A 27,736-nucleotide genomic window follows, 5' to 3' on the forward strand; every position below is an offset into this window, starting at 1 on the left:
TCACAATCAACATAGAATCTGATCGGTTTTAACAGTGAATCCGAAACCGATCCAAATCGGTTTTTTCGGATTGGTTCGGATCGGTTTCTTCGGTTTTGAATTATTTGCCCAGGGCTAATTAGTAGTGTGACTGGAACAAAAGAGGCTCATAAGCAATACGACATCGTCTGCTTCTTATTTTACTTTTATCAATACGATGTCGGTTTACGAAAGGGTTTATTCCTTGTTTACAACGTAAGGTTTTTTATCTTTTATTCTTCTTTTCGATCACTCCTTTTAGGTTTCGTTATGTTGGTGTTGTAAGGAATGGAATCCTTGGTTGTGCTTTTCGATTAATCCAGGTTCGTATTGCTTACCTAGTTTGATATCCTTGTCGATATCTTCTCGGCTCTGCGTCTCAGTTCCAATTTGTCAGATTTTATTTGAATTGAGTTTTCTCCCCTGATTGTCTATGTGTTGATGATGCAGGAACATTTGTTGGGTGAGTCGAGGATGATGATTTCGGATTGCCACAAACGTCTCGAGGCTGCATTAGCTGACCTCAAGTCCACTTTGGTAAATACACTTTCCATTCTGTATTGCTTTCTAAGTGTCGTTCTACTTCTACCTTTACTATTAGTCCATAAGAAAACGTAGAGCATTTCATTCTCGCAAACTTCAGCCTTTATATAAGAAAAATAACGAATAAGCACGCAGAGATAGTGGAACCATGAAAACTGCTACTTTGTATTGTTTTATCTCTTAATAAAAAAAACTGAATTTTGCTGGCAGAATTGGAAGAGATGGATGAGCAAGAAGGTCAAGAGATTGAATATGCAAAGAATACAGTCGCTGACGTCCAATAGCCATTTCACACTGAAGAATGATGCCTGATTTTAGCATTGGCCGTTGCTCTTCTTAAAAAGCTTGTGGACGAGTGGAAGGATCATTCCCTCAAACTAACATCATCACCGAGAGATACTCTCACTCTCACTCAAACTATGAAGAAGAGCTTCAGGCTAAAAGTTAATACCTCTTACTCTTCTAAGCTTTAACTAATTTCACCCTTTACCTCAGTTGTAATTTCCATCTCTGACTTAAAGCTGTTGTGATATTTTGTTTAGAACAAAAAAGCCATCACTAAAGGAGGAGCCAATGCTTCTCTTTACAAAGAAGCTGACAAGTCCTGCAAAATTTATCTCGCGGAGACTCTCCCATGGAAGGTTTACAAACATTACTGCCTCAAATCTACTGCTTCAGTTGTTCTATCTTTCAAACCGGAGCTTAAGAACCTCTGGGGAACTCATTGCATCCGCAGCTATACGTCAATGCAATCACCACAGCATTAAACAACTAAGAGAGAAACATCTGATATTGGGATTTTGTGATTGTCTATATAAGTTGTCTTAACTACTGTCACCTGCTGAACTCATTGGATCTGGTGAACTCATTGGATATGCAGCTATGGTGAATGCATCGCCGTACATAGGTGCAGATCCAATGAGGTCACCAGGTGCTTAAGCTCGGTTGTAGCAAAGATAGAACTACTTGTTCTAGCAGCTGCAGCAGATCCAATGAGTTCACCTGGTGAACTTTCACAATATCTACTCTCATAGCAATGACCACAATCAGAAATTCACAAGAAAAAAGATACCTGGTAGGAGATATTACTAATGCCTCCAAGGCAAGACCATATGAAACCTCTACTCTGAAGCTGGCTAACGAAATATCTCCCGTGTTCAATACAAACAAGAACTTTCAAGTTCCACTGCTCCAACACATACAGTGATATCATAACTTAATTATTAAAACCTTAAGTTAATAAATAGACAACACTTTTTACAATAATATATACAATCAACAGCTAAAATGCAATATGCGCAAGTACAAAACGCCATTTTTTTTATTTTTTATAAAGGTTACAAGGCAAAAAGCCCAAGACGGCCACAGGCTCAGTACAATATAGTTAAGAGAGAATTTAGCTTACCGTGACACTTACCAACAGAAGGGTCATAATTCCGAGCAAGTTCAGAGGCATCAAGGATCCTGCCAAATGACCAGAGAAGATCATGTCATGCAATAATGTTCAAGAATGCTTAACTTATCCTGTCTATCATATACGTACCATAATATTTGTTACTATTTTTTTTTTCACCACTTAGATTTTGTTATATGAGCGAAAAAAAAAAAACAACGAAGGAAGATTTTTTTTTTTTTTAAAACATAGTACAAGATTGTTTTTTTTTTACAACGACGAAAGAAAATTTTGTTATATGAATAAACCATAAATATAACTTATTACAAACTGAATACATTTGAAAAGTTTAACAAAAGGAAAAATTTAATACTATAAAGTTTTCAAATTAAACTATATTAAAGATATTTAACTACACGATGGTAATATTATATCGATCATGGATTTGAATTTGAGATTGAATGTTTGGATTTTAGTTTTAATTTAAGGTTTACAGAATATGGAAAAATAAAATAAAAAAGTCACAAATTAACCACGAAATAATTACAAATATCTTGAAACACAATATGTCGATAATTAGCCACAGTAAATTTATGGCAAAGATTGTTGCTAAATAGCCACATACTTGTTGTTAGCTAATTTATGTCTAATTAACCACAATTAGCCATAAAATATTTCTTTTGGCTATATTGCCACAAATTATTACAACTTAGCTACGAATTGACCACAACATTTTTTTTTGTCTGCTTTGTAGCTAATATATGAGCTATAAAAGGTTTGTGGCTGATTAGTGGCTTGAAGAGTTTTTCTTGTAGTAAATGAAAAATCTAATAGACTTGTTGGGTATTTAAAGAGTGTTTTGAAACTCTCATTTCATAAGCATTGTCATAGGTTCAACCAAAAAATATTCCTTAGCATTTAGACATTTATGAATTAACTTGGAAATCATTTTCATTATCAACCTAGACCACAATATTGTTGTTCTGCTCTTATAGTTAATTTTGTTTTCAGAAATTATTCAACCTATCAATTGATATAGAAATCAAGCAAACACCAAGAGAAAAAAAAAAGAACCTACTTGGGTGACTTAAGATGACTCATGAGAGAGACACTTTGTTCTCCATATTTGAAAGTTTTGCAATCAAAGTATTACCTTACGATATAATTAATTTGTACATTTTTAGGTTTAAATATCCATAAATTACTTCCAATTTATGTAAGTAGGCAATCCCATAAGCTATATTCCTACGTCATTCACAAATAGCTCAGCAAATATTAGTTGTAAATTAAAAAGTATAACACTACAACATAAATATTATGAATTAAACATAAAATTTGCAAATATTATGATGCGTTGTGGAAATATTGTTCAAAATATTTGAGACCTCAGATTCAGATAAACCAAGGCGTTTAACAGCCACTGTATCATGGTTGACAAAATCCCTCAAATACCAAATACTCTCTTCCATTTGCAATATTCTTATTCATAATAATTTTTTTACAATGAATAAGAATATTACAAATGCAAGAGAGTATTTGGTATTTGCATGAAGTCTCCAAAATTGTTAACTTTTTTACGATTGAAAGAGCTTTTAGTACATTTTTATCGGAATGATTTTTTTTGCTTTTTATTTGAGAACATCCAGCATATATTAAGATATATATATAAATATATATATATATATATATATATCAAAATAATTATCATAATAGTTATTATGTTTAATCTAAAATTTTATTTTACATCTACCGTAGGTTTTTAATTATTATATATATGCTGATAAAAAGAACAACTTATAGTGTATATTTATATATGTTAAACGATTGGATTTTTAGCCTAATAATAATGAGAAGGGGTCGAATAAGTTAAAGTAAAAAAAATAAAGAACACAGATATGCAAAATGAACGACATACAGTATGTAAAATTACTTTTGTTGTCATACAAGCAATACGACGTCGTCGGTTTTTTAGTTTTTTTATTTTATTTTTGACAACACGCCGTCGTATTGCTCGTGAGTTGATTCTATTTCACAGTTTTTTCTAATTTTCCCTTTAGTGAAGAGTAATTGAGTAAATGTGATTGATTCTCGTAGTAATATCGAGATTTTGCTGTGTAAGTTTTGCATAGAACTCGACGATTTCAAATCCAATCAATAAAATCAGTAATTGTATTCTTTGGTTGAGTTTAATTTTAACACACCAATTTTAAGCAATCACAACATAGGAATCAAAGCGTCTCTGAGTTGTTTGCTGGTGATGTAGAAACAACAACCGTAATCTTTGTGATTTGCATTCAGGCAGAATCAAATGGTAAGAAACGTGAAGGTAAAAATATCAACGTGTAAAAAGGATTGTGAAAGAACTTCACTCTCTATGAGAGATAGGTTGAGAGAGAACTGCTAAGAGTAAGACTGTTTATATGAAGGACAAAGGTGCTGATCCTTATGACCATTCCCGCAAACTATCATCATCACCAAGAAATGTTACTTTCAGTATTCTCACTCAAACTATGAAGAAGAGCTTTATTAGGGAAGATGTGTATCTTGCGGACCAAGTAATATAGACGGTAAAGCCCAAATTTTTTGTTTTTCATGACGAGAGAAAAAACAATCCTTTTTCGTCTTAAGTCTTAAAAAGAAAAAAGTTCTTCCTCTCATCCATTGTCCCTCTTTCCATTAACCCTAAATCTTAAAATTCCCAAAAATAAATGTTAAAGCCGACAAACTCTTCTCACACAAATCCTAAGGCTTCTCCTTCTTCCCAAATTCCTCTATCTCTCTCTGTTTTTTTTTCTCTCTATCTCTTTTGAAGAATATGAATTCGGCATCTTTCGATGAAGTTGAGATCTGCTGGAGCAAGAGAACCCAAACTTCCCGTCGAAGCTCCTTCCTCTTCGGGTATGACAACCGATGTTCCAGGCAAAACCACCAACGACGCTTCCGCTTCCCTCCGATTCAAATTCTGGATCTGAGATTGATTACGACTCTGAGCGAGCTTGGTGGTGGTGGGTTTGAGACCAAAGATTTCTCTAATTAATGGTATCTAAAATCTTCTTTCTCTTTTAGTTTACTTTGGATTTTTATCCAGCGAACGCTTAGTATCAGCGGCTAGAGACGGCGATTTATAGGAAGCCAAGTAGTCACCCTCGGTGTATCAAGATCTTGGTTTCGGACTATATACCAAGTGTTCCCATCTGTTGGAGCTTGTTGAAGAATAATAAATCCTCAATTGCTGATTTTTGATCCAAGGTAAAAAAGTGTTTTTATTTTTTTTATTAAGTCAAGATATTTAGGTGAAGTTAGTTTTTTTCTGGGATCTCATTGTAGATTGTTAGGTCTGCTAATTCGCATATTACCAATTCAGTGACTTGTGGTTCCAAATTCGTTTTGGTGGTCATAGTCTTCTTTAGTCATGGTTTGGTTCTAAGCGAGTAAGAATCTCTTTCCAATCTTCTCTGTTTTCTCTCTTGTGGTTATGTGGTTTCTGTTTTTCTCTCTTGAGTTCTTAGCAGATAAGTGATATCTTTTGGTGTGAAGAAACGTTGCAGATCTTAAGAAAACAAATACTTTTTGCAGATACAGATTTAGCTTACCAATGTTTGACACCTCACCCCATCTCACCTGATTACATGATTTGTATGATTAGCTGTGAATTGTACAGTCAGTGATTTGTTAATAACGTTGTCCGTTGATTTGTTACTTGACGGAGTTTAGTTAGCTTTGTAGGAATCTGTACTCACATGTGATTTGTGTTCTTTGGATGTGTTTTGCAGTGTTCTTCACGAAGTGGTCAACAGAGCAGACGATGGTGGAATCACACCTCTTCATAATGAATGTAGAGATTCTCTAATTGAAAAAAATAATTCTGTAGTTTTGTTTTCGCTTTGGCGCTTTGGTTATCCATTTTAGGTGCTGGGGGTAAACAACTCTCCATTATGCTTCATGTGGTGGAAACACGCAGTGTTTTGTTTCATTTGGATCATATATGAATTCATTTGGCATTTGTTTTCACAGCTATTGATCGATAAGGGGGCCTGTTTTATCTGCCATGAACTCCAACGAGTTTGTTCTTCTCTCTATTTCTCCGCCTGTAAGATGGCTGCAGGATAGGAAGCCAAAAGCACATCTGCTTTGAAGTCCCAGATTGAATAGCTACAACAGGAGAGGGATGGATTTCAGAGGATGGTGATTGGAAACCAGGTTTGTAAACACTTTAAATCCATTTTCCTGTTCTTCATATCCCTTGTTTAATCCTTTGTAACATTTGCGAGTTCACCAACCTTAGGAAAGTAAGATTTTTACCATTGCTTATGACCGATTCAATTTTATTATGCTGACACTCTTTTATTTTTCCCACTTACAGTTACTATAAGGTGATCTGCTGATGATATGAGTGGAGATCTATTAGCCTTCTTCGGTTTCTTTATGACTTGGTTTGGTGAAGAAATGTACTTGCCTTCTTTTTCTTTATGACTTGGTGATTCAAACATTTGTATTTTTTGGGTATTTGATAGAATGATTCTATGTAAAATATATGTTTTATAAATTTAATGTAAGATTAATTTTACTTATGAATCAATTTGCAATTTATATTTTATGCACTATAGGTTTCAAATAATTGAAATATAGAACATAATAATAATATACATTACAGCAGCATTACCAAAACAAAACAATATTTTATAGCACAAATAACATGATACAAAACAATAGTCTATAGCACTTACACAACACAAAATGTTTGCTATAAAAACAAACATAATAGCACGAATTAAGCGCTAGTTAATAATATTAAATAGCGGAGTATTAGCGCTATAATAGATCAATCTATCATACCGCGTAAAAAATGCTATGGTAGTGGGGGTCTACTATAGCTGCTCATTATACAGGTTTTTCAAATGCACTACGAAAACCCTTTAGTAGCATTTTTCGTGTGCTAGTAATGTCCATATTTCTTGTAGTGTCATGCAAAATTTATCTCGCAGAGACTCTTCCATGGAAGTTTTACAAACATTACTACCTCAAATCTACTGCTGCAGTTGTTCTATCTTTCAAATCGGAGCTTAAGAACTTCTGGTGAACTCATTAGATCCTCCTTAAGAACCTCTGGTGATTGCATTGTAACCAAACAAGTATATCCACATATAGAGCTCGGAGTACATTTTTGGAGTACAATAGGGTGCCATCACTTTTTGCCAACTTCGGGTCGGGTTTTTAACTAAAATTATAACCGATTCAATTATTTGGATCCTCCTTAAGATTGCCGAATATTTTGGACCGGTTTTTAATCCATAGCATACTTAATTACATCCAATTAATGCCCATTGTATCTTAGGAAAGCTCTAATTTGCATGCCGAATTTTTTGGACCGAGTTTGACAAAAAGAATTGATAACCCAAATTATGTAATCACATCCTCTTAATCACATCCCTATAATATAGCAACTAATTCAAGATGAGTACATCTTAGAAAATATCTAATTTGCGTTTAATAAACGATTACATATTTGGTAAGATCTTATTAGCTTTAAATGTACACTATTAATCCAATAATATCAATTGAGAATCATAATAAGAATATGCCAGATCATTCATTCCTAAATCATAACTAACAAATCGTAAAATATATATTCTCAACTTGCGAATCAAGAGTTTCTACAAAACTCTACCTACAACCATTAACAATATAATAGACCCGTGGTATACCACGGGGTAAAACCTAGTATAAAGTATAAACACGCAGTAAGGATTTGAGTAGGCATGGTACTTCCGTTCGGTTATTTTGGTTATTGCTTATTGGTTAACCAAAGTAAATTTGAAGGTCATCGAAATCAATCAAATAAATTTCGGTTTGGTTCTCGGTTAATATTAAAACAAAATTCACCGATTTTTAAAAGTCAAAACTATATAACTCAAAAAAAAAGAAAGTCATCGTCGTTTCTGTTGGTTTGGCAGCCGGGGCCGTCTACCGAGTGGTTTCCGCGTTGGCGCCAACAGTAGATTTTCATTTTCAGCGTGGTCTACTTTGTTCATATATGTAAGCAAAAGTTCACTCTTATATTTTTGGAGATAGAACAATAGATTACTCAATTTTCTGGATTTTAAAAAAAAAATAAAAGATGACAATAAGAGGAAGAGGTTAGAGATTCATGGAGTTATACAACAAATATTGGTTCTAAAAAGCGAATTGTGAAGAGTCATATCTGGCTAAGAATATCGAACCCGTGGGAGAAGAAATTATCACAAAGGATTCTACTTTCTACCTCATCAACTCATCTGCAAACCAATCCAAGAGATTCACACAATCATATCAATCCCAGAGACTTTCCTGCAACCGTTAAGCTAACTCCATCGGTTTTGGCCCTCAAGCCGCTACCTGTCCTTGTTCTGTCAGTCCTTATATCGGCGAGATCAAAGCCTTGAAAGAGTGATGGTTTTACTTGCGGGTACCCACAGGAGCAAACACTGGAAGTTGGTTTGAGGTTGTGTCTCTTTTGAATCTAGCTTCCCGAGGCAATGTCAATGTTATTCTGTCTTGTCCCTCTCTTCCCGAGTCTCCTTCGTGTCTTAGGCTATCTCTATTCGGGATATTTACCAAGGGGCCTCCAAAGAAGATTGAGTCACCTGTATACGTCAGCCTCTCTCCTTGCTGCTGCGGATGTGGAGCCTTTCCAGATGAAGAAGAATCTTGAGGTGGAAGAACAACTGGTCTTGGATTCTGAGTGTTACCAATGTGTGAGCTAGGAATGGGCTGGTTCTGTGAGGACAATCTGGTTTTTGGTTCAGATGTTGTTGCAGGAACTGATATATATCTGCCGGCTTCTTGGTCCCAAACAACTGATGTTCTTCTCACATCTCTCAGAAGAGAAGCGGCAGGAGCAGGGAGAAGCAGTGGATCAGGATGGTTTCCTTTTTGCATTATCTTTTCATCAAAGGTTGAGTGGAGCATGTGATTGGTTGCTGGATTAAGAGGTGGCCGGGAAGAATTCGACACAGCCGCTGCAGTGAAGCGGTGGCCAGCTGTATGATACTGGGGGAGAGGACTAAGTGAGACAGTCTCGTGAACATGACTTGGACTGCTGAAACTGCTCATACTGTGAGTCCCTGTCTCGTAATCGTCCCGACTACCTTGGCTTGGAGCAAAAGAGTTTCTAGAATGAGAAAACCTTGGATCATTGTTTCTCATCTCTTTACTCAACACACCCCCATTTGCATCTGTGCTTACACTGCTGACAACACTGATGGTGCCACTCCTGGAACTAAGTTCATCATCATGCAAATGACGGTTTTCTATTGGTCTAAGGACAGATGAGGATGCTCTGGCTCTGGCTGCTGCCCTAGTAGCTTCATTTGAATTCAACTTTGCAAGCTTCCAAGCACTAATTTTGACAGGTCTCTTTGGAATCTTGTTGCCCCTCTCTGCTGATTCAGTTGCATCTGGATCTACAGTCGATGGAATCATTCTGGGGTCCAAATGAGGAATCACTTCGTCCTGTAACATAGATAACAAGTACCAAGCAGACATATTATAACTAAACAGAAACCTAGTGGAAGCTCTATGAAAATTGTCTAACTAGAGCTCTTGGAAAAGCAAATGATACCTGATAATCAACAAATACTCTAGGAGGAGTGCACCAGGCACCCTTGTAAGGTAAACCGAGGGAGCTTCCACCACTAAAGCCAGTCGTGGCAGATCCAGAGGGAGAATACAGCACGTTAGGAAGTTCCTCATCAACAGAAGCTCCAGCTGGTGCCTCGCTCATCGCTCTCATTGCCACAACATACTCATAAGTTGTAATTCCCTATTGGTGTTACACAAGAAAAATGAGTTCACATCGCTTAGAACATGTGATCAGCCCAATTACAAACAAAGTAGAGGACATATATTATATACCACATCTTTAAAGCAGTGAGACGAGTCAGAGGAATGGATCATATGGACTTAATCATGAAGGGAAACAAATTCTATTTCACAACTATGAAGATCATGCATTTTCATGTGCTACTCAATTATTTTGGGAACCATGTTGACTACATGATTAAAATAACAATGAATTCTTTTTATACTTTCTTACCAAGATTCATACCAATAAAGCAAATACATTACAAGCATATAAAAGCGATATTGACTTCTTCCATACTCACCTTTTTAATGAGGAGCATGTGGAAAAAGAAAAGTTCACCCAGAGGAAACAATGCCAGCATGGAAACAGCAGTACAGACACCCTACATAAATTGTAAGAAAAAAATCAGGAACATCAACGATAGATGCTAACCCTATTGCAACTGCCACAGCCTTACACTAAGAACACTTACAACAACCGTAGCAAAAGGTGCGCGAGAAAATCCATTCCCAAGTCTATTGACGATTTCAGTTTCCATGTCCTTCTTATTAACAAATACACGCACTATAACTGCAATTCCAACTCCTGCTTCAATAAGGAGCTGAGAAGGAGAAAATATTATTAATTACTGGCTAAGAAAACAGTGAGCTTAAGAAATAGCATATCAGGAGAATATACGTACCCAGAGAAGACTGACAGCCATCAGTGATATAAACGTCATATAATTCTTGCGACCAACACAATTGTTAAGCCACTGTTACATTTAAATACAGCTGTGTCATTATTTGATCACACCCATAAACCGCTAGTCAATAAGTTCCAAGAAACAGTCAATTGTCATGTAAGAAATTTACCCGGCAATGATGATCGAAACAATCTACACATTTGTCGCAACTTCGACAATGCTTGCTGAACTTACGGACCTGTGACAGAGAACACAAATGAATATTAAGAACATACATATGCACATGAAATATTTATGCATTAGATGTAGCTTCCAAAAGCAAAGAACTAAAGCAATTGTAAACATAATACCTCAGCATTGCACAACGTACAAAACAGGGCTTCTTCCCTGTCCCCCTGCTGTTCATCGCTCTCTTCCTTGCCGCGACAATCTTCATAAACAAACACGCCACAGCATATCGCCAAAGGATTAAAGCAAGATTTTTTCTGAGTAGCTTCCACTCTCTGAGCATCTCCAACAGATCCCTTCACGCTAGAGTTTGCAGGTAAAGTAGAAGTCCTCGAGGCAACAGAAGGAGAAGACTGCAGCTGGCTGCCCATTTCATCAAATTTTCTCGAGATATCTTTGGCAGCAGGTAAGTCATCACCTCTGTTTGCACCTCTTTCGAATTCCGACATGATCCCTGGATCTGCAGGATTGATCGCAGTACACCGAACATAAAGAATGAAAACAACAAGAGCCTGCAAACACATGACATAAAGCAGCATAAGAGCGTCAGATATGATTGTCTCGTTACAAAAGCATCAAATAAACCCGGTTAGCCACCTAATCTGCCTTGTCCCCTAACTCTTTATCAGTTCAATGTCATTGCCTAAAGTGATCTAAACCCAACAACGAGCCTGAATCATAAAACCACAGCTTGAGGGAATAAGGTTACATACCACAGGAGAGTAAACACCAAGAAGAATATACTCCCAGATGCGTCCTCCAACAAAAGGAGCGAAGAAAGCATAGTATGCAACAGCCAACAAGCAGAACACCGTAATCGCAACCACCTGCACAAAAGTTCACAAAAGACCACAAATTTCATTAAGCAAAACGCATCAGAAGAAACAAATCAACTAAAACTCAAATTCGTGGACAAAGAAGCACAATGCAGAGAGAATCAAATGATATATCTAAAATTGTAGAGAAGGTTGGGAAATAAAGACCTGAAATTTGTGAGCAGGAAGTTGCCAACCATGTTTCCTCACCATTTTTGCTATCCCCCCCCCCCCCCAAAATAAAAACCTTACTACTTCAAGAATCACAAAATCCAAAAGCGAAACCCTAACGCCGCCGCAAATCGTGAAAAAGATACAATTTTGCTCGCAGTATCGTGGAACCCAGAAGAATAAAAGGGAAACCCAGCTGAGAAAATATCTTTTTTGTCTTCGTCTCTCTCTAAATATATGGTAGGTCAGTCATAGTCAAGTGACGAAAGAGGAAAGTAGACTGCTGTAAATAAATTAAATGTAAATATTAGAGATGAGCTAAGCAATTTCATAATTAGCCAAATATATCTATACTCGAATAATAGGAAGAAAAAGAAGAAACTTACAGGGTAGCCATGGCGGAAGACCAAAGTAGCTGGAGAAGGAAGAAGAAGAGAGAATGTTTTTAAGAAGAAGAGAGAAAAAAAAGACAAAATAGAAAAGCGTTGACAGGCTAAAAGAGTGCGAGACGGACAAATGAAAGTGGTTACTGGTTAGTAGTACCAAAGCTGTATTCTCTGCTGACGTGTCTACTAGGATATTTTCTCTTTTTTTTTTTTTTTTTGTAAATTTTAGAAAGATAGAAAGAAACTATGTGTAATGATTAAAAGAGAATATTGATATAGACTTTGTGTTTTCTTGTTTTTGGGTCAGAATATTTTGTATATTTATAATTTGGATTTTTTTTTATAAAGACAAAATGAATTTATAGAACTTTTGGATGTATGAGTACTTTTTTTGTTATGCTAAATTTGCTAAGCCAAAGCCAAAAAAGAAGTTTACATTTTGGATCTATTCATCCTAGCGCTAACGAGGTAACTTTAATCTTACAAAGTTCACATTTTTTTTTAATTACCCATATCTAAAAATCTTTCCTTGTTTTGTTGTTGTTGTTGTTATAATGATGTGGGAACAACACTTCTTATCTTTGAGAACTTTTTAGGGTTTAGTATGTTTTTGTGGATAGATTTAAAGACTTTAAAGACCATAGAGAACTTTTCACTGAGTGATTGACAATTGTGTAGTTTTCATTCCTATGAGTCCAGTTCATATTTGACATGGACAGTTGTTATGTTAATCTTTTGCTACTAGGAGGAAAAAAATATCTTCCAATATCCGGTTATAAGTTTTTATGTAAATGGGAAAAAATGACATAAAGAAAGAAGAATGTTCCTTTTTTTGGTATGCATATTTGGATGTATGATTTTGTTCCTTTATGTTCCTATTTGACAATGTTTTTGGTTTTGGTTTTGAAGGTTGAAAAATGTTTATCAAAGTCAAGTTACAATGGAACGTGATGATTGCAGCTAAAACATGGACGCGAAAGGGCTGATTTTAAAGAGAGCTATACTCGTAGAGTTACTAGACGCATTTGCTTCCAAGAAAGCAACCAAGGAGCTTGGCTACTACGTGGCAGTGACAAATCTGGACAAGACTGGAGAAGGCAAAATCAGGGAGCACACGGGTGAAGTTCTGTTCCCGGTGGTGTTCAGGGGAATGCCTTTCAAGATCTTTAAAGGAGAGATAATTCACGGTGTGGTGCACAAGGTTCTGAACCACGGTGTGTTCATGAGGTGTGGTCCTATCGAAAATGTTTACCTCTCATACACGAAGATGCCGGATTACAAGTACATCCCAGGAGAGAACCCGATCTTCATGAATAATAAGATGTCTAGATCCCTGATTACAAGTACATCCCACGGTGGCTTTTTGTTTTTTCAAGTCGTTCAACTAACAAAAACAATGATCTTTAAATGTAACAGGAAAGGCTGGTCTAATTTAGGTATGAATTTGTCGGGAAGTCATGATGGATTCCCAACGGCCTTACGAGTTTTCTCGGAGTTATGAATTTCACAGCCGCAAACCGACGGCCATATCCGTTGGCAACCCGTCGGGAAAACTCGTAAGGTCGTTGGGAATCCATCATGACTTCCCGACAGATTATCAACGGACTTATGATTTTTTTTTCAGGTTTAATATATTAAAATTTTTATAATTTACTTTTTAAATTATTGTCAACGGAAGATCGATGGATCACCGACAATTTTCAAAAAACTTTAATAACGGTAACATATGACCGGCGGAATAACGACAGTGTTCCGACGAAACTTTCTAACGGACATTGTCTGTTAGGATTCTGTCGGGATATGGTCCAAAATTCCCAACGGACTAAATCCCGTTGGTATTGTCCGACGGATTACCAACAGATTACGACGGTTCAAATCTCGTCATATATCATTCGAAAATCTATCAGAAATAGCCGACTGGAATTCCGTCGAATATCGCTTTGTTTTCTGCTTGCTTGGCAGGTCTAAGACCCTAAATAATATGACCCTACGGCTACGCGTATAAGTGGAGTATCTGATTATCAAGTCTGTTGATCTTAATCAACTCTCGTTGATCTCATCATCAAATCTCGTTGACCCTCTAAACATCAACTCTCTTGATTCTAATCAACGTCCCTCGTTGAGTTTTTGAAAAGAAGGAACTTGAATCTATCTCCATAGATTTACTTTCTTGTTTGGGCTTCCAAACTGAAAAGAAGGGGATGCATATGACCTTTACCATGACAGGTGCGCTTGCTTGGCAGGTCTAAGACCCTAAACAAAAAGATACAAAGTTTGGTTTCATGGATTGCAGGGTATTAATTGGTTAATATTCATTCTTGTCCTGGAGCTCCTTCCCCCTATACTGTGCGTCTCTCTTATCTTCCTGCTGTTTTCATATGTTTCTTGAATACGATCTTTGTGAATGAGAAGATGTCTTGGATTCAGGTTGAGACTACGGTTAGAATTTTGGTGATTGAAACGAAGTGGATGTAGCGTACCAAGTTTCAATTTCGGTGATTAAAGGAATAGACATCGTTTGGATTTTAAAATTGTTCAATATATAGTTTTTGGTCATATCATCATATGCTTGTGTTTGTAATACTCAAAATGATTTCTATGATTACTTTTTTTTCCTGGTTACTGGTTAGCTACCAAACTTTAAACAGACAAGATTAGCCAGTAAAGACATATACTCGATCGAGTAGTTTTATAAAGGACATATAACTCCAACCAAACTCCAACCGGAAGTCATCAACAAGAAAGATCTCTAACCAAAGTTAATCAAATTAAGCCAATATATCTACATAGTCGAGGTTTATATCTTTTATATATCGCATGGGTTATATATGCATTTTAATTTATGTATTAACTTGAAATAGAGATCGAAGTTTCTATTCAATTATATATGTCTTGCAAAATAATTTTCATAAAACTACGTTCAACTACAATATAATATTATAATTTATACATGTTATATATTGTTTCATAAAAGGCTCATGATGAGATAGAGAGAAAAGTTAAGTATATGTTACTAAATATTTGTGGTTACAATGTATTGTTGAAATTATTTAAACAATATATTTTTATAATAATAGAACCATTACTTACAGCAAAACTAATTATATTTGGAGTTTTTGTTACATATGAAAGCACATATTTGTGGCTAAGTCTACTTACGTGTATAATCAATTTCGAGTTTGTGTGAGTATAAAGTAAATAACACTCGAGCTTTGTTCACGACATTCAATTTTTCCTATATCATCGGGACCTAGTTCACAACAAATTCACTAGAACAAGATAGCAATTACAACTGCATATGATACAAGCACAATGCTTAAAGCACTACTATACTTATCATTCTTTTCTAGATGAATAAACTATCAAAAGATCTCTCTATCTTGTTGATGAGGCGATATGTCGTATAGGATTTCTTGTGGACACATCTTGTGTGCATCTCTTCAAACTACCTTGAAGCGCGCAAGTCTTCATGAAGGTATTTATATCAATTGCACAACCCATAAGATTGACAACTTTCCTATTATAAAACAAATAGGAAAGTTCCTATTATACAACAAATAGGAATTGTGAGATTAACAATTGCACAACCCCTAGGGTTAACAATTTTCTTATTATACAACAAATATGAAAGTTTTTCTCAATGATCACATCTTGAATCTTCCATTCAAGACAAGATGTTCATCCAGCTCAGCACCCGCCACTTGGCTTGTCCAAGTCGGCTTTAACCTTTTGTACTTCAAATTCTTCAATTCAGCTTCTTATACTACTTCTTGTATTAGCGTCAAAACTAGTACAAGAACTGCTTCAGACGTTTGATACATCCTCTGGTATATCTAATTGCATGTTCCTTGATTCAACACAACATATTCTCTAATTTGTGACAATTACTATGTCAGCACAATTACCAAGTGCTACTTTTGCTTTGCTCTACCAACATATGTATCAAGTAATAATTCATCCTCTGTATCAGCTTTACCAGCATTTATATAAAGTAATACTTCATCCTCTGTGTTAGTTTTGTTTGTCTTTGTCTTAACTATTGCACCATCATTGAGACATCTATGATGTATCTCTGTATTCATGTCTCATCTATTACAGTCACTTAGTAGCAATTTCACCACATGTTCTAAACCTTATAAAACTTCAGTCAACACAATATTTTCAAAATAGTTAAGATAAATTATATTTATATCTATATTTGCTTTTTTTGGAAAATAAAAAACTGAAGAGTAGTCTAGAAAGAAAAGTGTAAGACCTTACTTAATTACTTTATTATATAATTTTATGTTGTCCTATATATTAATTTCACTGTCACCTAAAAGTAATAGCTAACAACAAATAATTTTAAATACGATAAATCAATATTAAAATAATTTATTAAAATAATATCACAAAACAAGTATCTTATACTCTAAGTTTAACTCCTTTTTAATAAACATTCATGAAAATAAAAGTGTGTCAAATTGAATAGTTTTTTTTATTTTCTATATATTATCTCTATTTCTGATCATTTTAAAATAGATACTATGATTAACAATAAATTAAATTTTGAAACTATTTTTTTCTGTTATTACATTAGGTGATAAAGAAATTATGTTATGATACCATTCTGTTTATTTATTTTATTTCAGTACATATGTTTTAAAGACAGTCAAACTGTAACTTTAAAATAATAAATATAAATTAAAAATTATTTATGATTATTAAATATAATGTGAGTGTTTCATATATTAGAAAATCTACTTTATTTTTAAATTAGACTATCATAAATTAATTTAGTTTCAGTTTTTACTTTAAAATGTATGAAACATTTTCTAGTAATAGGAAAATTAGTTATAGTGAAGTCAATTAAATTTGGTCATTTTGTTAAATAGTTAATATAAATTAATTTATTTATAGAGATTAGTTATTTCTATATAGAGAACTCGCTTACGATCTTGCATCAATTCTTCAAAAACTGAAGAACATGATGTGGAAGAAGAAGATGATAGGATCGATGATGAGTTATTATTTCTGCAATTTTATGTCATCTTATTTTTATATATATATTTTTTGAAATCTCTCAAAATTACATCTTTGTGCTTTTTCATCCCTATTTTTTAACTAAAAAAGTATTAAATAATATGAGATTTTAATCAAAATCCTCCAAAAACTTTAGGGGGGCAAGGTATTGAATTAATTTTTTTTGGAGGATTTTGATTTTTTTTTGGGAGGGGGAGGGGGTATCTACTAAATATTAAAAACTAATGTTAAAAATAATGCATCAATATACTTTTAAAATATTATATATATATATATAGATATTTATATTTTTATATGTTAAAAGGAAATATATTTAGCAGATGACTATTTTTTATTAATTACAGTTGGTCGCGCTCGCGCATAGGGCATTGGTTACTCCCCTATTATTAATTCAGAAGTATATTTGGCAAAGTAAACTTTTATTTGTATAATTCAAATAATTAAACTATTGCCATGTGAATAAATATCAAAAGTTGAAGTTATTTATTTTTAGTATCCAAAAAACATACTTAAAGTAATTCTAAAAGAAATTAGTATATATAATTTAAATATTTTAAATACTTTAACTTGCTAAAAAAATATTCTTGCAGATCATATTATTGAGCGGGTTAGAGTTTACAAAAATATGATTATTTAGCTTTTTACAGGTTGGTCTTTGTGTATTTTAGTCTGATATCAAATAAGTTAAGTTAACAACATGTATTTTTTTTTCCTTCCAATGACTTTATTTAGGACCAAAATTAAGGTCTGAGTTCACAACAAAATACAAAAACATTGGACATACATTATACAAGGCATATAGTTGGGTACTAGCGACTGCCGCTTTACTTAGAATATTTGCACATGTATTCTGCTCTCGATATGTGAAAGAGAACCGTATGGCGGCCATGATCATATTCAGATAGTGTTGCAGGCGAGGATTTGTCATCTTAGTATTGATGAGCTTGATAATAGTGGAATTATCGCCTTCAAATTCTACAGAACGATATCCTAAACCCCATGATGATTGAATTGCCCAAATAAGTGTTGTACATTCTGATTCTTCAATGGTAGCGCGTCCATGGAATTTTCCCATGCCGGCTTCAAGGAATGCACCAGTTGTATTGCGGAGGATCCATCCTAAGCCTGAATCTCTGTCACCTTCATGGTGTGAGGTATCGTAGTTACATTTAACCCATCCTTGGTCTGGTGGTTTCCATTTCTCACCTCGTGGGCTGGATCTGTGACCCCCATGAACTTGGACTGTTTGTGATGACGTATTGGAAAGCCATTCATTTGCATCAGTAAGTGCTTGTGTGTTGATGACATTTTGATCAATCAATTTGTGACTGAATACCAGGTTGTTATGACTTTTCCAGATGTGAAACAGCAACCAGAACGGAGCATACCTAGTGATTTTAGGGAGGCTAGTGTCCTGATGAAGATTTAAGAGGTACCTCAGTTTGTCATCGTAGGCAATAGTCGAATCTGCTAACATGGTAGTAGGGATACTTAGTGTTCTCCATATCGCAATAGTCCTAGAACATGAGAAAAATATATGTTCACTTGTCTCAAATTCTATACAGCAGGTGGAGCAGTACAGGTTGACAAGGATGTTTCTTCGTCGTAGATTATCAGCAACTCCTATTGCTCGAGAAGCCAGTCTCCACAAGAAATGTTTTAGTTTTGGACTATTATCCGAATTCCAAATATTGGCAGAAATATTTGGCTTAGTAGCTAGTGGAGCTTTAGGTGTGTCTTCATTTCTTGTCAAGGCTAGAGCCTGCCAATAACCAGATTTCACATTGTACAGACCATCTGATGTGAGGCTCCAGAGATAGGCATCTGACGCATCTATCTGAGGGAGATATATCTTCCGTATAAGATAATGGTCGTTCGGGTCAATATATGTGGCTAGCTTATCCTCGTCCCATTGGTTGGTGGCCTGATCAATCAATAGTTGCACTGGTAGCTCAAGACTATGCGCATTAAGTACAGTCGGAGGACGTGGGGGTGAGGTTGGCAACCAAGGGTCTATTCCTATCCTTGTCTTTTGTCCATCTTCTATGGTATATTGGATTCCTTTAGCCAATAGTTCACATCCAAAGCGAAGAGAATTCCATCCATAAGAAGGTTTGTGACCTTTTGATGCATCAAAGACATTTTTATCACGAAAATATCTGGCCTTGAGAAGACGATATATCAAACTCTCCGGTCTCTTAATTATTTTCTAGATATGATTAGCCAGGAGTGCTTGGTAGAATAGGTGGAAGTCACAAAATCCTAATCCACCTTCTTTCTTTGTTGAAATGAGTTTTTTCCAAGCCACCCAAGATATCTTCCGTTTGTCTTTTGGTGATCCCCACCAAAAATTTGCAACTAGCCTATCCAGTTCTGAGCATAACTCCATCGGTAGTTGGAAGCAATTCATCGAAAACACTGGCATTGCATATGCTACAGCCTTGATGAGTGTTTCTTTGCCTGCGGGTGATAAGAACTTGGTTTGCCAACCACCTGTTTTTTTTGTAACTTGAGTATGGATATATTACAACATCTCCTTCTTTTTTCGGCCAAATTGCTCCGATAATCCTAGATATTTGCCACCACCTCCAATATTGGGGATCTGCAATTTATGTTTTATGCTCTCTCAAGTATGATGAAATACTTTGTCTCCAAAAGTGATAGAGGATTTGTCAAAATTTATGATTTGACCTGAAGCCTCACCATACTCCTTGAATATTTTCAGAAGATTAGAATTGTGTTGGTGATCCGCTTTAATGAAAAATAGGGAGTCATCAGCAAACAGTAGATGATAAACACGAGGTCCCCCATTACTAATTTGAATACCCTGGATGCGTCCTTCCCGGGTTGCCTTACTCATAAAAGAACTGAGTACATCAGCACATAGAATAAACAGAGCAGGTGATATAGGATCACCTTGGCGCAAACCTCGACTTGGTGAAAACAAACCGTATGGACTGCCATTGACTAATACATAAAATGTTACTGACTATACACAGGTCATTATCAAGTTGATCCAGACAGAGGCGAATCCCTTCTTAGCCAACACGTCTTTGAGAAACCTCCATTCAATACGGTCGTGAGCTTTGCTTATATCTGTTTTAACCGCCATGTATGAAGTAGCACAACGTTTTCGAACTTTCAACGAGTGTAGTAGCTCATGGGCGATCATGATGTTATCAATAATGTAGCGTCCAGGAATAAAGGCAGCCTGACTTTCGGAAACAACATCTGGTAGTACTGCTTTTAACCACTTTGTGAGGATCTTTGAAATAACCTTATAAGTGACATTGCATAGACTGATGGGCCGTAGGTCCTTCATTGTTTTTGGTTCCGTCATCTTTGGAATGAGACACATATTAGTGTGATTCCAGTTCTGTTGCATTACTCCAGTTTCGAAGAAAGCTTTAACTTCTGGTATGATTGATGGTCCAACGATCTCCCAATATTGTTGGTAAAAGGCTGCATTAAATCCATCCGGTCCGGGAGCTTTTGTTCTACCAATGGAAAACAGTGCAGTTTTAATCTCCAGGTCAGATACCTCCTTTGTTAAGCTCGTATTCATCTCATTCGTGACTACTCGATGTACATTGTGGAGGACATGTGGATCAAGAGTCTGAATTTTACTGGTGAATAGATCATGAAAATAGTTGGTTGCTTCTGAGGTGATATCCTTATTGCCATAAACCAATATACCATGTGAGTCCTGAATAAAAGTAAGTTGATTCCTTGCAATCCGGTTTTTTGTTGAGGCGTGAAAGAACCTGGTATTCCGGTCTCCATGATTCAACCATAAGTTACGACTCTTTAAATGCCAGTATTTTTCCTCATCCTTGTATGCATTTGCCAAAGATCTTCGAAGGTCATGAAGTTGAGCTGTAGGAATAGATGCATCTGTGTGAGCATCGTCAATTTCCTGAATAAGCTCCTTAATACGAAGCGCAGAGTTGGTACCATGATTACGTTTCCAAGCAGAAATTTCTCTTCAGCAATTCTGAATACGCTCGTAGAGTGTGAGATCATAGGAATCCATGTCATTCCAGCTCTGTTTAACTACACTCCCAAAGTCTGGATTTTGACATAGTCTCGTATCAAACTGAAATGGCTTAAATCCACTGTCTGTAGTGCGTTTTATTTTGATGATAGCTGGCCAGTGGTCGGATTCTATCATCTCGAGGTAAATAACTTCAGAAGTAGGATAAATTGCTTTCCACTAGTCGTTTGTCATTGCTCGATCTAACCAACACTGGACCGTGTGTTTACGTCTTTTACCAGCCAAAGTCATATTGTTTCCTTTGAAAGGGAGATCCAAGACTTTGCAAGCCTTAACCATGTTTCGAAAATCTACTAAAGTCCAGTTTTCATGAACAGGACCACCACGTTTTTCATTTGAGTTTAGTATTTCGTTAAAGTCACCACACATCAACCACTCTCCATGTCTAGTAGCAGATATCCTTTGTAAACGTTCCCAAAGTATATGTCTCAATTTGCGAGTAGGATGGCCATAAACACAAGAGAAGTAGAAAGAAACTTCTTTATTATTGATTTTGCAATCGATAAGTTGCTTGTTTACATCATAGAAACAAACTGAAACAGAGTTCTTCCAAAGTAAAGCTAAACCACCCCCAGTTCCCAAAGGAGAAACACACTTAACATTATCATAACCCAACTGAACAGCAACATTATCGACTAGAAAGAGTAAGTCCAGGGAATAAGTTGCCTTAATTCCCTTTAGGCGTCGAACTACTAGGGACCCCTTCAAGCCCCCGCAGTTCCAAAACGCTGTATTCATGGTGCTTCCGGTGGCTTATGGCCCACCGTACCGTCACTGTTGGTGTTTGGGTTAGTCGGAGTTCCTCTCCCTATCTTTTGTGTTGGTTGTGCGGATGTCTCTTGTGGTTGAAACCAGTTGCGAACCTCGAAGACTTCTGACTGACGAAAGTTACGCTTAGAGATGCACTGCTGAGTATCGTCTATAGCAAAGGTTTGTTGCATATCACAGCAGAGTAGAGGCCAAGTAATGTATTATGTAGAAGCATATACCTCTGGTTTCCTCTTTTTAGGAGCAGTCGGATTCCCATCTTCATTCTTGTCCTGTGTAGTCTGACAAACCGGTGCAATTGGTGGCTCTTCGGGGTTAACTGCAGGACCATCAGGGTTGTAGTCGGGATCATCATCTTCATCCTCCGGTGGTGGTGGTGGGGGGTTGTTCCCATTCGGACAATCAGATGCATCATGGGTCATTAGACCACAGATAGAGCAAAAGTTTCGGAGTTTCGCATACCGAAACTTCAGGACACAGGTCCTATCCCCAAACTGGAATTGTCTCTGGAACCTCAGAGGGGTGTCAATAATCCACATGAGGCGTACCCGGACGTAGTCCACCATCACAGCAGCCTCTCCACCGAAATCAGTCTCCATAAATTGGCCTAGAGTTTCGCCAATGAAAGTTACCATTCGGAGGGTGAGGAAATGAGTAGGGATTCCTCTTATCTGGATCCAAAATGGGATGGACTTAACTTCATCATCAGCAATCTCTGGATTCCATCGTTGAGTCACGCATATCCAATCATTAAAGGACCATGGGCCTCACCGGAGAACTGCAGCCATGGATTCCTCTGAATGAAACAAGAATTGAATCTTCTTGTTCTCCATTATCCGTCCTGATACCTCATCAGGAACGCCCCACAATCGTGGTAATGTACCTAGCATTGCACAGAGATTTTGCTTGCGAATGTTGACTGGCTTCACAATCAAGCTGAAGCGAGTCTCTTGGATCGCTTCTTCACACAAATCAACAGGGAGGGTGATCGTGTCATCGTCAATTCCTAGTGCAATTTCTTGCAGTTGCCGCCGGATTTTATCCGCCATTATCAATATGAACAAAGGAAAAGAGTAATTTTCACTCTGATCAACCTGACGGATCTAGAGAACAACGCAGGGTTTAAATAGGTTCGGGTAAGAGATGGTTATGGAAGTTGTAACCGTTTTTACCGTTATTATCTCTTGAAAAAACTGACGATAACCGGCGATCAACGTTCATAACAGAGAATGGACGCGAAGAGAATATGAAGCGATGCGAATGTCTCGAAAGAGAGATTCGTTCATTTTTTTTATTAACAAGAGGTGTTATGCCAATCTATCAAATACAAAAAGTATTATTCCATTTACTTTTTTTTAATAATTATTAAAAATTATCCGGCACTATAACGCATGATAAAATCTAGTACATAGTAATGCAAATCAAATTATTCTAAGCAACCTCATAAAAACAACATTCACCTCCTATATATTTCTTTTTTGGAAAAACAAAATTTCGTATTTCTGTTATAAAAAAAAGAAGTAAAATAAACGTCATACATATGTTGTTGATTCTTGACCGCGTCGAAATATGGAAACGCAACGCTTAGACGAGTGATCGAATAGAAAAGAACCTAAAACGACGACGCGCCTTAAACGCTAGACGCGCCTGTAAGAAGAAATCGCGTCAAGAACAAACGTCGTGTAAAGGCGAGTGAAACCCCAAAAAAAAAAACATGTTCAAGATCCCTAAAAATTCCAAAAAAAAATAAACGAACCCTAGATTTTCTCTTCTCTCACGCTCCTTTGTTCCTCACTCGCTTCGCTTCCCTCACTCGCCTCCTTTCGTGTTCTTCTCTTCTTTGCTCTTTTCACTTCTCAATTTTGCCTCCTCTCCCTTTGTCGCTCTCTGGGTGGCCTTAAAAAATATGAAGTAAGCCACCAAGCCCTGAGCAATCCCTCAAGGCTTGAAATTTCCATAATATTTCGTTCTTTCTTAGTTTGAATTCTCTATGATACAGTAAAGTCTCTATCTTTGATGCTTATACTATTGAAAGTTCAGTTCTTTCACCAATTTGTGTGAATGTTTTGGCTCAAAATTGAAACTTTTGTAGTATTATTAGTATGTTTGAAAAGTTCGTCTTTTTGGTTTGAGGGAATATAAAAACTGTTCAATGGTTCTTATGAAAGTTTGGTTGTGCCAATTTTTCAGGGGTTAATGTAGATTGTCTAGTAGTGGAAAGATTTTAGTTTCAAGTTTCATGGGAGCCAATGGTGGGCTAGTTGCTTTGGAGTGTGTTAGTGAATCCGAATGTGGCTAACTTGAATGATGGATTTGCAAGAGAATCTGGTTAGTGATCATGCAGGGGATGAATGTATGGTTGATTCGAATAGTAGCAGAGATGTAGGAATTGCTGATGATCTCAAAGCAGGAGGGGATCTTGGCTTTAGTGGTGATGTTCAGGATCATGAGCCAAGAAATGGTATAAACTTTGAGTCTAATGATGCAGCGTATTTGTTTTATCAAGAATACGCCAAATCCATGGGTTTTACTACTTCGATTAAAAACAGCAGACGCTCTAAGAAGACTAAAGAGTTCATTGACGCCAAGTTTGCTTGTTCTAGATATGGTGTGACTCCTGAGACTGAGGGTAGTAGTAGTAGTCGAAGGTCGAGTATCAAGAAAACAGATTGCAAAGCGAGTATGCATGTGAAGAGAAGACCCGATGGGAAATGGTTCATTCATGAGTTTATAAAGGATCACAATCATGAGCTTTTACCTGCCCTTGCTTATCATTTCCGGATTCAGAGGAATGTCAAATTAGCTGAGAAGAATAATATCGACATTTTGCACGCAGTTAGTGAACGGACCAGGAAAATGTATGTTGAGATGTCGAGGCAGTCTGGGGGATATAAGAATATCGGGCCTCTTCTTCAGAGTGATGTCAACAATCAGGTTGATAAGGGTAGGTATCTGGCTTTGGAAGCAGGAGATTCACAAGTGCTGCTTGAGTACTTTAAGCGTATTAAGAAAGAAAACCCCAAATTCTTTTATGCAATAGACCTAAACGGGGAGCAACGTTTGAGAAATCTCTTTTGGGCTGATGCTAAGAGTAGAGATGATTACTTGAGTTTCAATGATGTTGTATCCTTTGACACTACTTATGTCAAGTTTAATGATAAACTGCCACTTGCTTTGTTTATCGGTGTGAATCATCACTCCCAACCTATGTTACTTGGCTGTGCATTGGTTGCTGATGAGTCAAAGGAGACATTTGTGTGGCTGATAAAATCATGGCTTCGAGCAATGGGTGGTCGAGCTCCTAATGCTATACTCACTGACCAAGACAAATTCTTGATGGCCGCTGTTTCAGAGCTCCTACCAAACACTCGTCATTGCTTTGCATTATGGCATGTGATCGAAAAGATTCCTGAATATTTCTCCCTTGTGATGAAGCGGCACGAGAATTTCTTGCAGAAATTCAACGAATGCATCTTTAGATCTTGGACAGATGATGAGTTTGATATGAGATGGTGGAAAATGGTCAGCCAATTTGGACTTGAGAATGATGAATGGCTGCTATGGTTGCATGAACATCGCCAAAAGTGGGCACCCACTTTTATGAGCGGTGTGTTTCTGGCGGGTATGTCGACGTCTCAGCGTTCAGAAAGTGTGAACGCTTTTTTTGATAAGTACGTCCATAAGAAAATCACGCTGAAGGAGTTCTTGAGGCAGTATGGTGCGATTCTGCAGAATAGGTATGAAGAGGAATCTGTTGCAGATTTTGATACTTGCCACAAGCAACCTGCGTTGAAGTCTCCCTCGCCCTGGGAGAAGCAAATGGCAACAACCTACACCCACACGATATTTAAGAAATTTCAAGTCGAGGTCTTGGGGGTTGTTGCTTGCCATCCTAGAAAGGAAAAAGAAGATGACAATATGGCTACGTTTAGAGTTCAGGACTGTGAAAAAGAGGATGAATTTCTTGTAACGTGGAGCAAATCTAAGTTAGAACTTTGCTGTTTCTGCCGTATGTTTGAATACAAAGGGTATCTCTGTCGGCATGCCTTGATGATTCTGCAGATGTGTGGTTTCGCCAGCATCCCACCTGGATATATTTTGAAAAGATGGACAAAAGATGCTAAGAGTGGAGTATTGGCTGGTGAAGGAGCAGATCAGATACAGACCAGAGTTCAGCGTTATAATGATTTGTGTAGTCGAGCCATCGAATTAAGCGAGGAAGGTTGTGTGTCAGAAGAAAACTACAACATTGTATTGCGCACGCTAGTTGAGACTCTGAAAAGTTGTGTCGATCTGAATAATGCTAGAAACAGCATCACTGAGTCTAGTAGTCAGCTTAATAATGGTGCTCATGAAGAAGAAAATCAGGAAATGTCGGGCGTAAAAGCAACAAAAAAGAAGTCTGTTTGTAGGAAAAGAAAGGTTGGCTTTTATTGCAAACCAATATATTTGATAGTCGTGCATGTTCTTAGTTTCGAAGGCTTAAGCTCATCAAATTGATTTTATGCAGGGACCACAAGAAGCTGACCAAATGCTTGAATCACAACAGAGCTTGCAACCAATGGTTTGTGGTTTAATTTGAATTTCTGCAATTATTTTGGTCATTGTTACAGTGCATTTTCTTATATGAGATGAAGAGTAGGATGTCTTGAATATTACTTTATAGTTTAATCATTTTAATCGTTTCTGCAGGAAAGTATAAGTTCAGAGGGAATGGGCATGAATGGTTACTATGGTCCTCAACAAAACGGTCAAGGATTGGTATGCTATGTTAGTTCATTTTTACAAATCTGGCTAAGCGTTTCGACATCTTTTTCAACCCTGATACTCAAACCTGTTTTAACTGTGGATATAGTTAAATTTAATGGAGCCACCTCACGAAGGCTACTATGTTAATCAAAGAACCATCCAAGGCCTGGTGGGTTTAGTATATACTTGAATTCTTGAGTCGCTAAAATATGTGCCTAGTATAAGTTAGTAATATGATACGTTATGGTTTATGCGACTTCAGGGACAACTGAACTCCATAGCACCGGTGCAGGATAGTTTCTTTGCGAATCAGCAAGCCATGCCTGGGCTGGTACATTATAGAATCCTCTAGACTGATTATAGAAGCATGATCTTATTAGTAACTATTTTTCGTTTTATTGTCTGGCGCAGGGCCAAATGGATTTCAGGCCTCCACCCAATTTCACTTACAATTTACAGGTCTCAGCTGCTTGAATAGATTCTTCCTAGTTGCTTCACTTTGAATGAGGATTATTATCTGTACTTTAACCACATGTTGATTTTTTATCTTTCAGGAAGAGCATTTAAGATCTGCCCAATTGCCTGGTAGTTCATCAAGGCAGCTATAGTAACACGTTACTGAATATTTTTGAGAGAAGGTTTGTCCCAGGAAGAAGCTGTTTCAAACATGAGGAAGAAAAAACGAAAAAACTCTCAGATTCTTTCTTGGAGCTGAGTTGCTATGACAAGACGAAATCGTTTAGATTGGTTCTTTCTGTACATTATGGGAATTGGATGCTTTTGATGTGTGGATGTGGGTGAATTATTGTGTATCTGATTGAATAATTTGTGATTACATAGAATGAAACATCTGTAGGCTGTAACACTTTATCTAGAAGATACACAAAGTCTCTGTAATTTGGAAACACTCAAAAAAGTAGTCAAAGAAGACAAGCTAGAGAAGATTAAACTTGAACAAAATTATCTTCAAATGCAACATAACAAGAGTTGAATTACAAAAATTAGAGAAAAGTAGTTAGATAGATTTGTTGTATAACAACAAATCACAAGTTAAAATTACA

At 36.6% G+C, this 27,736-nt stretch overlaps 2 protein-coding genes, 1 long non-coding RNA gene and 2 pseudogenes across 7 annotated transcripts; 3 read left to right on the forward strand and 2 right to left on the reverse strand.

Moving 5' to 3' along the window:
- Positions 1-4,401: 4,401 nt before the first annotated feature.
- On the forward strand, positions 4,402-6,525 carry LOC104723652 (uncharacterized). Of its 4 annotated transcripts, none has more exons than XR_015571786.1 (5): positions 4,402-4,959; positions 5,043-5,203; positions 5,728-5,789; positions 5,969-6,154; positions 6,318-6,525. It is a non-coding gene; the product is annotated as an uncharacterized LOC104723652 (long non-coding RNA). The 4 variants fall into 4 exon arrangements; XR_015571787.1 differs by having other exon boundaries at positions 4,414-4,993; positions 5,083-5,203; XR_015571785.1 differs by having other exon boundaries at positions 4,547-4,993; positions 5,083-5,203; positions 5,728-5,872.
- Positions 6,526-8,013: 1,488 nt separating this feature from the next.
- On the reverse strand, positions 8,014-12,237 carry LOC104723651 (putative protein S-acyltransferase 19). 2 transcript variants are annotated; one of them, XM_010442043.3, is made up of 10 exons: positions 12,083-12,237; positions 11,694-11,979; positions 11,424-11,537; positions 10,833-11,222; positions 10,652-10,720; positions 10,480-10,551; positions 10,270-10,398; positions 10,099-10,179; positions 9,555-9,755; positions 8,014-9,445 (listed from the first exon to the last, which is right to left on the reverse strand). In XM_010442043.3, exons 2-10 carry the CDS (start codon positions 11,736-11,738, stop codon positions 8,390-8,392), a joined length of 2,157 nt encoding a protein of 718 aa, XP_010440345.1. In that variant the 5' UTR covers positions 11,739-11,979; positions 12,083-12,237; the 3' UTR covers positions 8,014-8,389. The 2 variants fall into 2 exon arrangements, with proteins under 2 accessions (XP_010440345.1, XP_010440346.1); XM_010442044.3 differs by having other exon boundaries at positions 11,694-11,976; positions 12,083-12,224.
- A 755-nt stretch (positions 12,238-12,992) lies between these two features.
- Positions 12,993-21,455, forward strand: LOC104723649 (DNA-directed RNA polymerase V subunit 7 pseudogene; annotated as a pseudogene).
- Positions 21,456-22,129: 674 nt separating this feature from the next.
- LOC147934139 (uncharacterized) lies at positions 22,130-23,014 on the reverse strand (annotated as a pseudogene).
- Positions 23,015-23,548: 534 nt separating this feature from the next.
- On the forward strand, positions 23,549-27,635 carry LOC104723648 (protein FAR-RED IMPAIRED RESPONSE 1). The gene is made up of 8 exons (XM_010442041.3): positions 23,549-23,837; positions 24,117-26,348; positions 26,437-26,490; positions 26,619-26,687; positions 26,782-26,844; positions 26,938-27,006; positions 27,087-27,134; positions 27,230-27,635. Exons 2-8 carry the CDS (start codon positions 24,231-24,233, stop codon positions 27,281-27,283), a joined length of 2,475 nt encoding a protein of 824 aa, XP_010440343.2. The 5' UTR covers positions 23,549-23,837; positions 24,117-24,230; the 3' UTR covers positions 27,284-27,635.
- Positions 27,636-27,736: the final 101 nt, after the last annotated feature.

The sequence above is a fragment of the Camelina sativa genome, chromosome 11, assembly GCF_030686135.1.
Source record: "Camelina sativa cultivar CO46 ecotype springtype chromosome 11, ASM3068613v1".
NCBI lineage: Eukaryota > Viridiplantae > Streptophyta > Magnoliopsida > Brassicales > Brassicaceae > Camelina > Camelina sativa.

Bases quoted from the DNA above. Each gene is read 5' to 3' on its own strand.
- LOC104723651 (XM_010442043.3), bottom strand. From the start codon at position 11,738: ATGGTGAGGAAACATGGTTGGCAACTTCCTGCTCACAAATTTCAG. The intron at 10,552-10,651 runs GTAAATTTCTTA...TAAATGTAACAG, and splicing joins GTTTCGATCATCATTGCCGG to TGGCTTAACAATTGTGTTGG. The intron at 10,399-10,479 runs GTACGTATATTC...TCTCCTTCTCAG, and splicing joins TGGCTGTCAGTCTTCTCTGG to CTCCTTATTGAAGCAGGAGT.
- LOC104723648 (XM_010442041.3), top strand. From the start codon at position 24,231: ATGATGGATTTGCAAGAGAATCTGGTTAGTGATCATGCAGGGGATGAA. The intron at 26,688-26,781 runs GTATGCTATGTT...CTGTGGATATAG, and splicing joins AACAAAACGGTCAAGGATTG to TTAAATTTAATGGAGCCACC. The intron at 26,845-26,937 runs GTGGGTTTAGTA...ATGCGACTTCAG, and splicing joins AAAGAACCATCCAAGGCCTG to GGACAACTGAACTCCATAGC.